Source organism: Carlito syrichta, unplaced genomic scaffold (genome assembly GCF_000164805.1).
Source record: "Carlito syrichta isolate Samal-C Ts95f unplaced genomic scaffold, Tarsius_syrichta-2.0.1 Scaffold132296, whole genome shotgun sequence".
NCBI lineage: Eukaryota > Metazoa > Chordata > Mammalia > Primates > Tarsiidae > Carlito > Carlito syrichta.
Genome location: NW_007076392.1, coordinates 176,134 through 194,415, shown reverse-complemented (window position 1 = coordinate 194,415; position 18,282 = coordinate 176,134). Strand labels below are relative to the sequence as shown.

The window sequence follows — 18,282 nt, the reverse complement described above, 5'->3', positions numbered from 1 at the left end:
TGTTGCCCATCGAAGCTGGACTGGATAAAGAAAATGTGGTACATATACACAATGGAATATGATGCAGCCATAAAGAAGGACAAATATATGGACTTCACAGCAACTCGGATGGCTTTGGAGTCGATTATACTCAGTGATCTATCACAGAGACAAAGAACAGAGTACCGTATGTTCTCACTCATAAGTGGACCTTGAACAATTATAATACTGTAAGGAAGCGTTTGGCAGTAATGGGAAACTGTCAAGGGAGGAGAAGTGGGATAGGCAGTTAGGGAAACTGCTAGGGGAGGGAGGGGCATACCTCATCAACAAGGGTACCTGCATAATCAATGTTTGTATACCTAACCCTGAATTGTACGCCGTATCTTTATAATAAAAAAAGGAATTGTGAAACCACAAAGGTAAGTTTATAAGAATTTTTCTGAATGAAGACCAGGTTATCAAGCAGCTCTCCCATGAAGACAGAACATACATTGCCGACTTCTTTCATAGTTTTTCACTGAATCATAGATGTTGCTGTATATGTAGCCTCATTATAAATGCAAACACAAAAATAGCATGTATTTTGTGGCATTATTTTTTGGGAAAAACCCAAGACTGCATTGTATTGTTTCTAAAGAGATTTTCTTATAGGAAGTCTGATTATTGAGTGAATCACTTCTCTGTTCTGAATTGTTGAGATTGTCAGATAAGTATGATGTTTTTTGAATATTCCTTGATTTTGTCATTTTACACCCAGAAAACATGTACTTCTAGATTCATACAGCTAAACAAAAGCAACATTTATTGAGAGTTTTTTTTATGATAAGCACTTGACTTACAGTATTACTTTGGTCTGCACAAAATTTTTCTGGGCTCAATTTTTCTTCCATTCTGTTGATAAAGAAACTTACTCAGGGTCACTTTTTAGGTTGAATTGTGTCCTTCCAAAATTCATTTATTGGAATCCTAATTTCCACTGTCTCAGAATGTGACCTTATTTGAAGATTAGGTCCTTACAGAGACAATCAAGTTAAAATGGAGTCATTACAGTGGACCTAATCCAAGGTGACTAGTGTCCTCATAGAAGAGAAAACTTGGACACATGATGTGAAGATATAGGAAGAAGATGGCCTCTTACATGCCAAGGAGAGAGACCTGGAACAAATCCTCCTCTCATGGCTCTCATGGCCTCTCAATACCTTGACCTTGAACTTCAAGACTCCAGAACTGTGAGACAATATGTTTCTGTTGTTTAAGCTACCCAGTCTGCGGTACCTTGTTAAAGTAGTCCTAGCAAACTAATGCAGTCACTTAGTACATGACAAAGACAGAATTCAGACTGTAGTCTAGTGCCCAAGCATATGCATGACCTTTTCTGTCTCTTTTCTGTGATTCTGAGTGGTCTGGGGAAGAACCGGCTGGTCAGTCGGGTGTTAGGTCCTGGTCATGGGAAGGACAGTGTCCCCTGTACTCACTCACCTGCAGCGGAGGAACTCTGTGAGCTAACAGTGGGGCTGCTGAAAATTCCCCTCTGACCTCCCCAACCTTGGCTTTCTGTGAGAGTGGCTTAGGGATCTCTGCTCTGTGGTAGCCTTGACTGAGTCTGGAGCAAGACTGGAGCCATTTTTCTCCAGCAAGTCTGTTGCTACCCTTTATGCTCCTTTTCATTGACTTCTCCACCCTCGCCCCAGGTGAAATGAACAGAAATCAGAGCTTGGGGATGGGGACAGATTGTAGTATTTTGACCAAGTGGCTTTAAAGAAATAAGAAGATAAAATGATCAGAAAGGCAAGCTTCATCCATTAAGAAGAAAATAGAAGCTTGGGGGAAGAAAATATGCTCTTTATTCTGATAAGAGGCAGAAGTTGCTCGTTAAGAAAAATCAATGACAATGACACAAAGAATAAAGCATCTGACACATTAAAGACTCTTTAAGGTCATATGATTTCCACTCAAATGGATCTGAAGAGAATAACACTCCATTTGTGATATCCATCTCTTCAGTAGCACACATTTTAAACCAAATTGGAGAGATCAGTTAAAAAAAAAGATAGTTGTAAATCTTTACAAGTATTTTGAATGTATTAATACATTGACTAAAAGGTGATGCCATCTGAATTATTATATGGTCATATGTATCCCAGCTGGTATTAAATAAAATCTCAGGTTAAATGTCTCCGTGGAAAGGCCATATTTTGTAAATAACCCAAGCAAATATATTTAGAAAAGTCAACTTTATATTGGAAAAATTATATTTGTAAATGATATAGATACGGTCCCAAGTGTACCAATTTGTGAGACCTCACTCTAATAAATCTCTCAGACCTAATTTAAACTGCTTTATTGTTGCACGGATACTCACGGCAGGAAGTGCAAAGAAAGAAATGCCAAGGAGTGCAAAGCCTGCAGAAAGCAATCTTCCCAGCCAAGTTAGGGGGGTTTTGTCTCCATAGCCAATAGTTGTCAATGTAATCTAAAAACAAAAGAGACAGAACATGCAACTTGAGTACTTGAGAAGAAAGTTAGGACCCATAAAAAGGAGGTAAAGGAACATTTCCCCTAAATCATTATTCAACAAGTCCTGTTGGTGCATTTTATTACTGTGCTTTAATTTTCCATGACGCATAACAGAACTTCTCTTTGTTTAAGGAAGGGAATAACCTACATACTTGTTCCTCCCTTGTAACACAGCTTCCATCTTTCCTAAGTGTATTCAAAGAAAGGTTATTTAAGTAAGTGGATAACCATCAGTGATACAGAAATGATAGCACCATGGATTTAGGACTGGATCAGTACACAAAACAATAATTTATATTAATTAAGTCTGTCCATTCACTGCCTTGGCAGGCATTTCCTGAAGGTCTGGTCTGTGCAAGGTATATGTTATAATTTGTAGTGGAACAAAAATGAGAGATGCATAGTTCTTGTCCTGAGATATTTATGGCCTAGTAAGAGAGACAGACATGTCACACACAAATAAGTAAAATATGAAATAGGGCAAAACAGGTATTAGGATGGAGACACAAATAACCTGCTATGCGAATTCAAGTATAAGCTTGAGGTGCCAGGGAGACTTTACTGGGAGATGTAATCACACCTGGACCTTGAAGGAAGGGCATTATTTTGAGAAGCAGACTTCTATGCTGCTATGCTAAAGAGGATGGTTTAGAGAGGGGAAACAGGTGACCAGCTAGCTGTCTGGCAGTGAGAAAAAATAGGATAGATTCTGAAAAGCAGACGTTGTTCAGCTGGATGGGGCATGGTAGATTTGAAAAGGATCAGTGGCTTCTTCAATTTCTTTCATTAATATTTTATAGACTACAGTGTACAGATCTTTCACCTCCTTGGTTAAATTTATTCTAATTTCATTTTTTATAGCTACCCTATTATAAATGCAGTTGTTCTCTTGCTTTCTTTTTTTTTTTAGAAAGTTTGTTGTTACTGTATTGAAATGCTATTGATTTTGTGTATGTGTGTTTATTTTATATCCTACAACTTTATTGAATTTGTTTACTAGTTCTAAGAGTATTTTTGTAGAATCTTTAGGGTTTTTGCTATATAAGATCATGTCAGCAAACAGTGGCAATTTCATTTCTTCCCTTCCTATGTCTTTTATTTATTTCTCTTGCCTAATTGCTTTGGCAAGGACTTCCAATACTGTTTTGAATGGAAGTGGCAAGAGTGGGCATCCTTGTTTTATTTTGGTCTTAGAGAAAAGGATTTCAATTTTTCACTGTTGCGTATAATGTTAGCTGTGGGCTTATTATATATGGTCTTTAATGTGCTGAGGGACATCCTTTTATATCTAGTTTTTGGAAAGTTTTTCTCATAAAAGAATGATAAAATTTGGTCAAATGCCTTTACTGCATCTAATAAGATGATCTCAAATAAGCAAGGCACAAAAAGGCAAATACCACATGTTTTCTTACAAGTGGAATCTGAAACAATTTAATTCATAGAAGCAGAGAATGATGGTTATTGAGGTTGGGGGCTAGGGAAATGGGAAGACAATAGTCAAAGGACACAAAGCCACAGTTAGAGAGGAGGAATAAGGCTTTTTCTTTTTTTTATTTTTATTTTTTATTTTTTGAGTTGGAGTCTCACTCGGTTGCCCAGACTGGAGTGCAGTGGCCGCTTCCGGCTACCATAGCCTCGACCTGCTGGGCTCCGGCGATTCTTCCGCCTCAGCCTTTCGAGTAGCCGGAATTACAGGCATGCACTACCATGCCCAGCTGATTTTTTGATTTATTGTAGAGATGAGGTCTTGCTGCCCAGGCGGGTCTCGAACCCGCGGGCTCAGGCCATCCACTCGCCTCAGCCTCCCAAAGGCGTGGGATGACAGGCTGAGCCACCGAGCCCGGCAAGGCTTTTTCTTAAAAGATGTATTGCACAGTGTGGTGAATATAGTTAGACATAGTATATTGTACATTTTAAAAATCACTGAGAAAATTTTAAGTGTTCTCACTACAAAAAGTGATAAGTATTTGAGGTGATGGCTATGCTAATTAGCTTGATATAATTATTTCACACTGTATTCATAAATCATAGCATCACTTTGTACTCCATAAATACATACAACTATAATTTGTTAATTTACAATTAAAAAAGGATTAATGGAAGGTGAGGTTCACTAGACATTCTAAAGCTAGGCCAGCCATGGAGACTGTCATTGAATATTACATCTCTCCCATGGTCAAACAGCACCCCTCACAATCTACGGGGTTCTGCATGATTGGGCCAACTCCTCAGACATGGTCTTCTGCCACTCGCCTTCTCATTCTGCTTCCAATCCTCCGGCCTTTCTGCTCATCTGTGCACCATACTTTTTCTTGCCACAGGCTCTTGACATTTTTGCTGTCTCTCTCTGGATTTCTCTTACTCTCAGGTCTCCATTCACATACCTGCCCAATTGTCAGCTTCACAGAAAGACCATCTCAGAGCACCTTATTAAGACACTTCCTGACTAATTGTTCCCTAAATTCTCATTCTGTTCATTTTTATTCACAGAAGATATCAATACCTGAAACAACATCATATATTGATAAATTGTTTATCGTTTGAGTTCCCAACTAGAAAGTAAACTGTGTGTGGGCTGCAACTTTGTCTCACTACTGAATTCTAGCACCTCACATAGTGCTTGGCATATAGTAGCCGCTTGATCTATATGTACAGAATAAATGAATGAGAGCAGAATAGGGTGAGATAAGGATTCGGTTCTATGTTTTGCAGACCAGAAATACTTATGGAAAGTTTCTAAAGCAGTGTTCATAATGTAATCAGAGTGGTGCTTTTAGAAACCAAAATTGTGGCAGTAAATATACAGTAGATTGGAACAGGGAGAAATGAAATGTGAGAAGACCAATTAAGAGATTGTACAGAAGTGCAGTGTAAAGAGATATGTCTAGGAAGTTCAATAGATACATTTATTGATGGTGAAAGGGAGCATTAAGGCAACAATGACTTGAGAATTTCAAGTGGGAAGATGGTTGCATTGTAAATAAAAGTATGATAATAAAAAAAAAGAAGGTTTTGGAGCAAAGGTAAAAAGTTTGGTTCTGCAAATAATGGTTCTGAAAATGTCAGTATTACTGAAATGTAGAAATGTCTAGCAGGAAACTTAGAATGAGAGCTTGAGTCTCTAGAGAGAGATTGGGTTTAGCATGAGATTTGGCTTTTGGAATCAGGAACAGGGTGGCTGTTGAAGTTTTGTGCATAAAAGAGCTTACAAAGGGTGCACAGAAGGGGCCCAGGACACCTCGGGAGACACAGATTTATAAGGTGTGAAAGGGAAAAAGAAAGTCAGAGAAGAATTAACTTCCTAAAATGCAGGAGAATCAGGAAAGGGTTATGTAAATGGGAACCTAATGGAGAAGACAGTTTCATTAAAGGACCAGGTGACCCCCCGTGTCACAGGCCAACCCAAAACGAGGAGAATGAGGACTGAGTATTGGGTATGGTGGAGATGGGTGATCACTGGTGATCACTCTGGGCATGCCAGCTTTACCTGAGCTTTGAAGGAGGAGGAGCAATTGAGGAGGAGAAATGATAAAGAGGGAGATGAACCTCACAAGGCCAAGCCTTTCAGAAGCATTCAGCTCATCTGCCCATTTCTCCTAGAAGCACGCTTTTTGCTTCCATGGTTTCCCTTCACGTGCTTTTGGCTCTTTTGCTATGGCTCTTCCTACTCTGTTCAGCCTCTGGACACTGGATTCCTAAGGTTTTGTTCTAGGTTTTTTCTCTTTTTAAAAATTTTGCTCTTGAACTTTCCATTCTTTTTAAAAAAATCTCTTTTTTTAGTCTCTCCTCCCAGGTGATCTTAAATGTTTGCATAGATTTAAATGCCATTTTTTATGCCAAATACACCAAATTTATACCTCTAGGACAAGCCATTCTTCTGAGCTGCCAATTCACATATCCAAGGCTATTTCTATTTGGACGTTTTGTGCGGTCATTTAAACCTAACATGTCTACAACAGAACTCGTATTTCCCCAACTTGTCACCCACCCCCAAGTGTATCCCTTCCCATCTTGACCAAGAACATCACCATCCATCCATGCGAGAAGTTTCAGAATCATCCTAAAGACTCCTTTTTCACACTCTCCTCACTGAACCTACCAGCAAGTCCTGTTTATTCTTCCTTCTTAAGATCTTGCAAACTCATTCTCTTTTCTCTCTTTGCTGCCACCGTGGTAGACCAGGCTGCTACAGTAGCCTCTTTCTTGCTTTCTCTGCTTTTACTCTTGTCTTCCTTTCCTTCTTTATGTACCTATGAGGGGTATAATTTTCTTACTTCCCTCTAAAAATCTTTTAATAGCTATCCATTAAATTCAGAATAAATTCTAAGTTCCTAGATAAGGTCTACCTGATCTGGTCTCTGCCTATCTTTCCAAAATCATCCTGATTTCATTCTTGCTCACTGCAATTTATTATTATTTTTTTCAAGCTCAATCTCATATGTGCCATCCCACTGCATTTTAACAACAGCAGCTTTTCAGCTCCTCAAACAAGCCAATATTTTTCTGTCTCAGGGCCCTTGCACATGCTGTTTCCACAGCTGGAATTGCTGTTCTTTCCACTCTTTCCAGAGTTTCTTCTCATCTTTCAGGTCTTATTAAAAGCAAGCCCCTCATTAAAGAGGTCTTTGCCTATCTACCACAGAGCCTCTGGTCACTCTCTATTTCAGCTCCTTGCTTCTTCATAGCACTTATTATAAGTGGTAATTTGCTGAATTTTTCTTTGAGGAGGTGTCCTTATTTCCTTCACCAGAGGAAGGAGCCACAACTTACTCTTTGATACCTTCCTAACACCTAGTATGATGCTTGCTACAAAGTAGGAGGAACTCATTAAATATTTAGTAAGTAGATGAAGAATCCTTTCAAGTACATTGACAGAAAACAAGGGAAGAAATAGGGCAAGAAATCTCTGACTTGAGGGGATACTTTTTAGGGTGTACTTGTGTCCGTTTACAGAGAAAGTGAGATTGAAGAGGGAAGGGATGGTGGCTTTACAAGGGACAAGGCACTAGAGAGGCAGAGAAAAGTAGAGTCAAGGGCAGAGTTGAAGGGCAGCTTAGGTGCTTCCCCTGTGGGGGGTGACATGACCACGGTCAGAGTGGAGGGGAGAACTGGGAATGTCCATGTCTGTTAATTTAATTCCAGCAAGGAGAAAGTGGAATCATGTGTGGGGAGTCAGAGTCCTGGGGCTATGAAGGCGTGAGAAGGTGTCAGGAACAGGTTAACAAGAGCCCCACTGGGTGGAAAAGCATATCTAAGGTCAGAGGGAGGGAATTTGCAGAACCTAGCAGCCAAGTTAATCAAATGTCTCCAGCAGTACTGATATGGAATGCTCAAGGAAATTCCTTGAGAATGCAGAAAAAAAATTCCTGGCTCAGTTTCAGGATAGGTTCCTAATCTTAAGTATGTGGAAAATAGTTTAATCTACTATACCTTTTCAGAAAAATAGCTCAGTCCCTTCACAGAAGTTTATTAATAATAATAGACTGAAGGAGAAACTTCATGGCTTGGTCACAGCAAAAATGTTACATTCCATGGTTTGCTTTTCATTCCAATAATAGATTTGCTTGGCCCAGTGCTCAGAGAGTGGGTTTTAAACCACTGCCTCTGAAGAATGGGATACAGCCAAGTGACAATGTGTTTAGAGTTTCATCCTGAGTAGAAAAGAATACCTGCTTTCTTTCATTCTGAACTTAAGGTGGCCCTTTCCTCTTGCAGGGGTGGCTTGTGGGGGAGAATAGGATGTTTTAACTCTGACAGATGCATTCTGGGCTCCTCTGGGGGTGGACGAAGACTCTTCTCTCTGCACTCTGGGTCAGGCTCTGAGATGACCATGTTCCACCAAGTACAGGAGACCTGAACAACCAGAAACTGAGACCCCAGCTTCAATGACTTCGTCTACTCTGATTTCAGAGGAGCTCAGGATGTTTTCTGGTTGAAAACTTTAGGATCTTTTGCTGCTGGCTCTGCTTGGGAAGGATCTGGCAACAGGGTGGCAGTTTTGTTTCCCTCTATGCCAGGGAGAGAAGTGGTGGGGTTTCCTTGCCTGTAGAATCATTTCCTTTCTGTGGATGCAAAGTGGACAGCTGGATTCATAATGTGAACAGAAAAGTAGTGCCAGGCAAGAAATTATGAAGTCTCTAAGGTGCACTGACAATGAAAAGATGTGAGTCTTCTCCAAGAGTTTACAATGACCCATCTGCTTGATCAGGCTGCTGACTTTCTAAGGCAAGGACAAGCTGCATTTGGTAAAACCATCCTTGAATGAGCCACACGAAGATATTCATTGATTTTCTAGACTTTCAGGTCAAGCTGCCCTTGAGGTGCCAGTGGGTCTCCTTGCAACAGTACAACTACATTACGTTTCTTTCCTTTTCTTGGCACTTGGAAAGTCCTGCTAATGTTTACCCTTTGCACACAAACTGAGCAGTAGAAGCCCTCTTGGTACTTATTCTTCCAGGCTTATGCTAAACAATAAACCCATTTCTGCCTTCCAGAAATCTTGTGAATCTTTTTGGGGGCTGAACCCAGTAATGATTAGGTTCACTTAGGTTCAAAGTCAGAAAAGGACAAGCCCACACAGATCTCCAATATACTAGCTCTCCAGAATACTTGGCGAGATCCTGGAACAGCAGTTTGTCTGGGAGAAGCTTGAGAGACTGCACCTGTGATCTTCAGGGACTTGGAGGAAATCACACCTAGACTTGACAGCTGAATTGAGTGACTGGGCAAGAAATTAGTTTTTTGGATAACTTTGTCACATATCCCCAAGAACCCAGCAGCATCCGAATGCACGACATGGCAAGATGACTTATTCTACTGTATCTCATCATCCCTGTATTGTGGGTGCTCCTACACTGAGTACCTCAGTAGTAACCAGTTAGGAGGGCAGGTGGAGATAATTACAGTATACATTTAACTAGTGATGCATGCTGAATGAACCGAAAGAGCCAAAGTTGATTTTGGAAAAACAAAATCTAGGAATGGAAGATTGTTATAATGAAAAACAAATAATGCCCTTCCTGGAAACATCAGTCTCTTCGGACTGGGGATACAATGTTACATAATCACAGTTCCTTCTTTGAAGATATCTCCATCACTCCTTTGTGTAATTCCCTGCTAATTCTACATGGGCACATGGCATTAGGGTGCAAGAGTTGAGCCCAGTGGGTGATGGTACTGGAGTCAAATCCAGTAACTGTTCATTTTGGGTGAACCATGGGAATGCTTCATGACTGCATATGGGCTGGGTGGGTGGGGATGACAGGGACTGGGTGGGTTTGGGATGACAGAAAGAACTAAAGTGTGGTCGGTTAATGGGTTCTTTTTGTACTAATATATTTTTGATGCTTCCTGAGTCAAAGCATTTAATTCTCTTCTAATATATACAGTGTTAAAAGTGAATCACAATACATCAGACTTTTACTCTGCATAGCAAATGTGTTGCAAGGAAATTAGTTGAAACATAAAGCAGTTGAATCAATGTGAAATAAATGTTCTTTTGAGAGAGCCCTGTTATTCTTTGTAGGTGAGATGATTTTCTGATACTACGCATCAGTGCATGAGAATATACAGAAAAGTCTTCTTAATTGAAACTTTGTGATGGCTAGTTGATTGCTTAGTCAGAAATTCAACTAAAGCAGATATATAGATGTTACGTATTTTATTTTAACCTAAAACACATAAATGCATATTCATTTCCCAATATTCTTGATGAAGGATATATTCTGCAATTGGAGTTCTGTCTCTTCTTTTTTTGTATAACTATCACTATCATACATTTATTTTTCTTAATTTTAGTGTTTTTAAAAATTAATTTTTTAATGGAGCATGAACTCAACTTTTGTGGGAACCATCTGAGTACACAGCCCTAGATATTTAGAATTTTTTCCCCACATAGTTATGTGATTACCCTTGATTTTAAAGTATTTTTAATGTTTTCATATATTTAGTAATTTGCCTTTATTGAGCTTTTCTAAGTATTCTATTTTCATAAAACCATCCATCTTTCTTTCTGTACCATATGTCATCAGTTTATGCAATACTGTAAAATTAAACCAAGCCATTATAATTACAAATACAACTGGCATAAAAAGTTTGGGAATGAACACAATGGCTGTTTGCAAGCATTCAAGCAATGGTAAGGACAGAATTCTGTGGATACTAAAGAGTAATCTGTGTGCCACAGGCCTTAGTTGGTATGTCTTAAAGGAGTATTGGTTAACCTGATAGTCGGAGAAGAGGAAAATAGTTATGAGAGCCTCTATTCTAGTCTAAAACAAAGTAACAGACCAGGAGATATTAATCCTTTCCTCTTTCCTTCAAGAAATAGATCAACTAATATTTGTTGACCTTGTTTTGAAGATTCAATTATGTATGTCAGTTTATAGTTAATGCATTCATGTGTACAAGCTAAGAATATACTGTTTGGTGGATTTCCATGGCACAGCATTGGTTTCCCACAAGGGGGTCGTAAAGGAAGGAACTGCCATATGATTATATTGACAGTTTTTCAAAACCCTCCCCTCTTCTCTCTTTCCCTTTCCTTCTCTTCTTTCTCAACTCCTCTTCCCACCTTCTACTCTCTACTCCTCTCTAAGCTACTTCCTGAGCACCTAGTTTCAGATAGTGGGTGACCACACAGAATCTTCAACTTTGGAATCTGGTCACCTTGAACCAGTGAATCAGAAGGGTTTTTGATCTTCAAACATCAGAATCTCCTGTGGTAGTGTCATCATATAATTTGGATTCTTCTGTGGCAGGTAGTTTAGGACATTAGCATTCCACATTGTTCTTCCAGACTGAAGTTAAATATGTAGCAACAGCAGTGATTGACATTTTCATAGTGCTTGATAAAGCACATCTACATGTCCTAATCTCATTTTGCACACACAGCAACTTTGTGTTTGGGTGATGTTATTATCTCTATTTTATGGAGATATTAATGGCTGCTTAATAACACACCAACACTAAAGCATAATGTTAGAACCAGAACCCAGGGCCCTTGAATCTAATTCTTCTATTCCTTTCCATATACCACAAGTTCATGGAATCCCTGAGAAAAAGTGTCCAGAGCCACATGTGAGATGGTTTTATTGAGCAAACCGCCTTTGTCTTAGGAAACAATTCCTCAAAGAAGCTTATGACAATATACTTCACAAATGCATGCCATTAAGGTGGGCATGGGACTTATGGGTGCTAATAACAGCTAGGATTTTTTGTTGGGTAGCAGCTGGGGTATGTACATCTCAGTTTTTGCTTGGTAGATGATAATACTCCTGAATAGTTAGCAGCTGGTGTGCTGATTCTCTCATGGTCAAGAAAAGCTTTTATGCCATCAGGTAATGCATTGGTAGTAATAAACAGTTATTAACTTTAATTCAAAATGCCAGCATTGAGTTAGAAAACAGCAGCTTATAAGATGTTGCAAAAAACATTTTGTACTGATGTGCCCAATGTAAGGAGAGTTGATTCTCTGAAGGTAACTAGTATTCTCAAGACAAGGCTGTCTTTGTTTATTCCACAAATTTACACAATTTCTTCTTGTTAGATTTTACAAAGGATGAAATTCATGGCATATATTTGGGATGTACGACATGTTGAGTGCACTGTATACTACATTATATACATAGAACCTTCCATATGGTTTGCTTCTAGAAAGATTGTAACATTTTCAGCATGAATTCTTAGACTAACTCTGACTGATATAAAATTCTTCTATGTGTTTGAAGTAATTGTTTTGAGCACATGGTCTCAGGTGTAGTCTATATTCAGATGCTTACTCAAGGGTAGATTTATACTACCTTCTGCTGTATGCCTCTCTCTCTCTCTCTCTCTCTCTCTCTCATACTATCTTCAAGACAGAAACAGCAGTAAATAGAAAGAGGACAAACTTCCTGTATTAATCCATTTTTGCATCGCTGTAGAGGAATACCTGAGACTGAGTCATTTGTAAAGAAAAGAGGTTTATTTGACTCACACTGGAGATTGTGTAAGAAGCATGGCTCAGCACCTGCTTCTAGTGAGGCTTCAGGAAGCTTTCAATCATAAGAGAAGGCAAAGGGGGAGCAGGCGTGTTACATGGCCAGAGAGAGAAAGGAAAGAAGGAAGTGCCAGGCTCTTTTAAACAATCAGCTCTTGTGTGAACTAATAGAGAGAGAGCTCACTCATCACCAAGCCATTCATGAAGGATTCGTTCTCATGACCCAGGTACCTATCACTAGGTCCCACCTCCAACTTGGGGATCCCATGTGAACATGAGATTTGGAGGGAACAAACAACCAAACTATATCATTGACCTTCAAGAACAAGTCATTACCAGAAAAAAATTACTTCAGAAAAACCTGGTCATAAGTTATTTCAGAATAAATCTAAAGCATATCAAAAGGAGGCAAATAATAACAAGGAAGGTGAGAATAAAAAATAACTCAAGGAAAACCCATTCTTCTGTTATTTCAAAATAAATTTAGAATAACCAAAAAAGGCAAAGAATAATACCAGTAAATAACATTAAATGGAACGCCGCCCAGCAATCAGTTCTTTTCCAGTGGTTGTCAGTGTCTCAGCTACTAGAATTACTTCCCTCTTCCATTTTCTGTCATCACTGCTACTCTAGTTATCACTTCAGAACCCAGAACATCATTTTATCACATTCCTCAATTTCCAAACGTCTGTGCTCAAACTGCGGGTCTGCACTGAAGTATAGCTCTTTTGTGTTTCTTTTATTATAAAGATGCTTCCATCTAACATCCAGAGCAGCCATGTCTACATTGACAATAGGTGTCATCTTTGATTGGGCACTTGCTATGCTCTTGGTACCACATCTTTTATATCTGTTATCTCACTGACTCAAAGAGCTAGGTATTGCTATTCATTATTATAGAACTGTTTTCAGAGATCACAGTTCTTTGAATTGTTATTGGCTTTGAGCAGGGTTAGTCCTACCATAGTACCCTCCAAAAGAGCGTCTTGGGGACAGTCCCCATAGCTCAATGGAAGGAATTTAGTATTTAGTGCTTAAAAGTCACCAGGATACTATATCCATAGAATACAAATTGCATTTCAATATCAAATGTTAATACTTTAGGCTTTTAGTACAGGGGATTTCCTTTTTTCTTCAAAGCCTGAGACTTATAAATTCTTCAACTCAGGGCACTTTAATTTCCTTATTTATTTTGGATACTTCCATAGTTATTAAGTGTGAATTGTATGCAATGTGAACAATTTTAATTAAAAAATATCCAGCCATGTATTTCATTAAAGTGCTGATTAATGTATAATAGATGGTATAATAGTCTAAATTCATTTTATTTCACATTAGGTATCTAGTATATGTACTTATAATGAATAGAAATAAGAAGTCCTCCTGTTGGTTTTTTGTGTCGTTTTAGGCTTCAGACAATTTCATTAATGAGCCAGTTAACATCAACAAACCTGCTGTGGACCAAAAAGTCCTCTTTTTTTTCTAATTCTTAGAAACTTGACATCTTAGAAGAGTTTTACTCTCATACTCAAGATTAGATTTTTTTGAATAGACAGAACTAGGTCATTCAGGAATCTAAGTACTGGGTAAACATCAGTCAGACTAGCACTACTGAAATGGTGATCAATGAAAATATGTTGCTTTCCCCGAATGTCACAGATACGACTTTTGACAACCTGCTATGTGTGTTATTTTGACAAAAGAAACAAGCTGATGACTAAGAGAGAGGGGCATATTAAGAATTTCTCACACACTATTTAACACACAATATAGCAATTCTTATTAGTAATTAGGAGAAAGGGAAGACTAATGAAAAAACGGATAAAGCCGGGCTCGGTCGCTCAGCCTGTCATCCCGCGCCTTTGGGAGGCTGAGGTGAGTGGATGGCCTGAGCCCGCGGGTTCGAGACCCGCCTGGGCAGCGAGACCTCATCTCTACAATAAATCAAAAAATCAGACGGGCGTGGTAGCGCGCCCGTAATTCCGCTTACTCGGAAGGCTGAGGCGGAAGGATCGCGGAGCCCAGCAGGTCGAGGTTGTGGTGGCTGGGAGCGGCCACTGCACTCCAGTCTGGGTGACCGAGTGAGACTCCAACTCAAAAAAAAAAAAAAAAAAAGAAAAGAAGGATAAAGAGTGTCAGGCTGGGTTTGCCAGCAACTGCATCTCCAAAAGAAAAAAGTGCACCTGAGTGCTTGTAATTTAAGTACATTGAAATTATTCAAGATAGGCAAAACTAAACTTGAATTCAAAATATTGCTTTGAAGACTGGAGGATAAACTGTCATCCTATTGCTGGCAAGAAAAGCCTGCTGTTTTCTCAGTTTACAAAGTTTATCCCACCGTGAGTCATCCATTTCCATTTTCTCTCTACATACAAAAAATATTTTAGGAGTGTCAGATGACTGCTCTCTTTTGGGTTTCCACGTGCTTCCTTTCAAAACGTCCATTATTGCTTGTGAATAGTGAAGAGGAGTCGGAAACCAAATTATTAAACCAACAGAATGCTGGGATATCAATGGAACAATCTCATAGACATTTACTCAGATAATTTAAGAGAAAAATTCTAACCTTTAGGTGAATGTATTTCTAATTTTTATTCATTGTACTGCTGCTATGCAACCAACAAATAGACCAAGTTCTGCTTAATATAGCCTTGACACATTTTCCTTGTCTCTTGTTCTAGAACAAGAGTTCTAGGCCTTGTTGATGAGATTCTGATGAGTAGTGGACCAGTATAGCAATTGGTAATTTAAATCGGGGCTCCATAAAACAAACAAAAAGTTTATCAATCAATATTTTAATCACAGTTTAAGAAAACGTTGCATTTTTATTTTGACAACAACTTAGAACTTAAGAAATACTAATGATGATTTATAAGATAATCTAACTTTTTTGGACCAAAGAGAAATGGAAATTCTTTAGACAATCATAAATACTGTATATTTACAAATAACTAGCCTTTGGAATATCTTAAAAGAATAAAATAAAAGGAAATATAATTTATACATTGCATAAAGGACTCCCATATCTGTGATATTCTTATTAAGGCACAAGTTCCAATGACTGTTTTATAAATTCTTTACAATGTAGGAAAATTTTTTGCTTCAATGTAAAACTATGCATTGCTCAGAGTACACCTTTCCAGGTCTTTGGATTCTAATTTTTACAGGACTCTGCTCCTTTTGAATCATTTTACAGTTCTGGAAATTATAGATAACTGGTAGCAATGCAAAATAATTCTTGTCTTTAGACTCATAAATAAGTTCGATGGAGTGGAGGTTCAGCTGACTTCCCTCTGACACCATGGAGGAAGCCAGTTTTGCCTCTATTTGCACATGTATTTCAATATTCCTGATCTTTAAATGTTTCTTTTCTTTGGAAAGCCTTTTGAACTGGTTGTAACACCTTACTGGTTTCCTCATTATTAATGACTTAATTTGAAAAATGAATTAAACTGTTTATCATGTGTTTATTTTCTACCTACATGAGAATCATAATTTTATTTTTATTTGTTTGGGCAATTATTCCTTCGTAACACTATAAAGAAAAAGTAGGTTTTGAGCGGAATGGTTTGAAATTACGCGTATATAATCTCTGATCTCATAGATGGTTACCAGTCTTCTCTCTTTTATTTTTTTGTGCTGTACTTTTTGCTTTTCTAACTTTCATTCAGTATCATTCACTATTTAACTCCAGATAAACTTTTTGATGAGAGGCAAATCAATGTAGCAATTTATAACTTAAATCTGTGTTCCAGAAAGTTAAGATGAACACACACACAAGTCTATCAGTATTGTAATCACCATTTGAAAAAAATGATGAGTTTTTATTTGGCAACATTCTAGAACTCATAAAATATGAATGATGATTTATAAACAAACTTAACTTAGTTGGACCAAAAAGATGTGCAAAATCTTTAGACAATTGCAAGTAGTATATATTTTCACTTAACTCCCTTTTGCAAGTTAATGTTTTTATTAAGACCATCCATAGGGAGGCCTAGGGAAGATGGCAGTAGAGCCAGTTGGACTATGTGAGTCCCTGTGTGAGTGAGTGAGTGTATCGACAATTTTGCGTTCGTGTCTGTAAGTGGGCTGGCTGATGAAGACATGGGAGCAAGTGACCAGGGCTCTCCTGGTGAAGTGGCTGGTGCCACAGCAACTCTGCTTGGTCCCTAGTGCTTCCCGGGATGTGGAAGCTGAGTACCATTTTTTTTTTTTTTTTTAGTTGGAGTCTCACTCTGTCACCCAGACTGGAGTGCAGTGGCCGCTCCCGGCCACCGCAGCCTCGACCTGCTGGGCTCTGGCGATCCTTCCGCCTCAGCCTTCCAAGTAGCTGGAACTACAGGTGTGCGCTACACCTGGCTATTTTTTTTTATTTATTGTAGAGATGAGGTCTCGCCAAGTTGCCCAGGCGGGTCTCGAACCCGCAGGCTCAGACAATTCACTCACCTCAGCCTCCCAAAGCGTGGGATTACAGGTTGAGCCACTGAGTCCGGCTCTGAGTTCCATTTTTAAAACCAGCAAAGCCCTTCCCAGGAAGAAGCTGCCAAGAGTGACTGCCAGCTCCAGGGTTTGCTCCACCACTGCAGCACCTGGCTGGACTTTGGCAGCTCGGGCCAGGGATGGAGTACAGCAACAGAGCCAGAGGGAGAGCCCCACTGGAGGTGATGAAACAGGCACCTTGAAAACTGGACAGGGAAGTGCTCCGGCTTGCTCACCAGGGCGTGACAGACCCAATCTCCGTGACCAGTGGGTTAACTGCTCTTGGATCCACTGTGACCCAGAGAGAATATCCGGAAACTTTGGAGGGATAGAACGAATGCTTAATCTCAGGGGCCCCACGCCCTGCCTGGATTCAGCTGTGGGATAAAGGGTGCAAGCAGAAAAGGACTAGGAAGACCCCTGAAGAGGTTAGCAGTGAGTCTGGGGCTTACCGGACCCCTTCTTCTTACTAGTAATCCTCTGCACGTCAGACCCACACTGCTGGGGCAAGAATGAGAGGAATGAACCCAGGTGGAGCCTGGACATCAGCAGCAATAGGAGGTCTCTACTCCAGGATAAGCCCCATCCCCAGTAGCTGGGGAGAAGACAATCCTGCACCTTCCCACCAGAGGGGATCCACCTGACCAAATGTGGGGGGGGGGACTGAAGCCCCACCCACCCCAACTGCTCCCTCTTCCTTCCCTGGGTCATGCATTAGGGAGCTTGTGAATGAGGCCGAAGTTCAGCAGGAGACAGTGGAGCAGATCCTCTGTGAGCAGCTGAGAGGAACAATTATAGAACTTGCCACAAGAGGATGATTAGCGTCCAGAGATTTTTTTTTTCTTTTTTCTTTTTTTCTTTGTGAGTGAATGTGTACGTGAGAGTTCAATTTGCATTCCCCTGCTTTTTTTTCTTTCTTCTTTCATTTTTTGTTTTCTGTTTATGTGTATGTGTGAATGACTGAGTGTTCATATTTCAGTTTCTTTTTTTGTTCTTCTCTTTTTTTAGTTTAATGTGTTTGAATGTATATGTGAGGGTTTGATTTGCATTCCCTTTTTCCTTTTTTTGTGGTGTGTGTGTGTGTGTGTGTGTGTGTGTGTGTGTGTGTGATTCAGTTTTCCTGTTTTTTGGGTTTGTTTTGTTTTCTTGTTTGCTTTGATTTGTGTGTGTGTGTGTCGTGTGTGTGTGTTTTACTGTTTTTTTTTTCCCCTTTGGTTTCTGCTTTTGTTTTTCTGTTTTTTTGCTTGTTTTTGTTTTTGATTTTTAAATTTTTGTCCATCCTATTTCAATCTATTTTTCTCTGTTCTTCTCATTGCTGTTCC

General features: G+C 39.3%; 1 protein-coding gene across 1 annotated transcript in view; it reads right to left on the bottom strand.

Moving 5' to 3' along the window:
- Positions 1-18,282, bottom strand: part of LOC103250747 (potassium voltage-gated channel subfamily KQT member 5-like) — a 167,418-nt gene that overhangs the window by 29,531 nt on the left and 119,605 nt on the right. Inside the window, exon 7 of the mRNA XM_021708182.1 lies at positions 2,345-2,455. Within this exon, the coding sequence (XP_021563857.1) occupies positions 2,345-2,455 (111 nt within the window). The remainder of the gene's footprint in view (positions 1-2,344; positions 2,456-18,282) is intronic.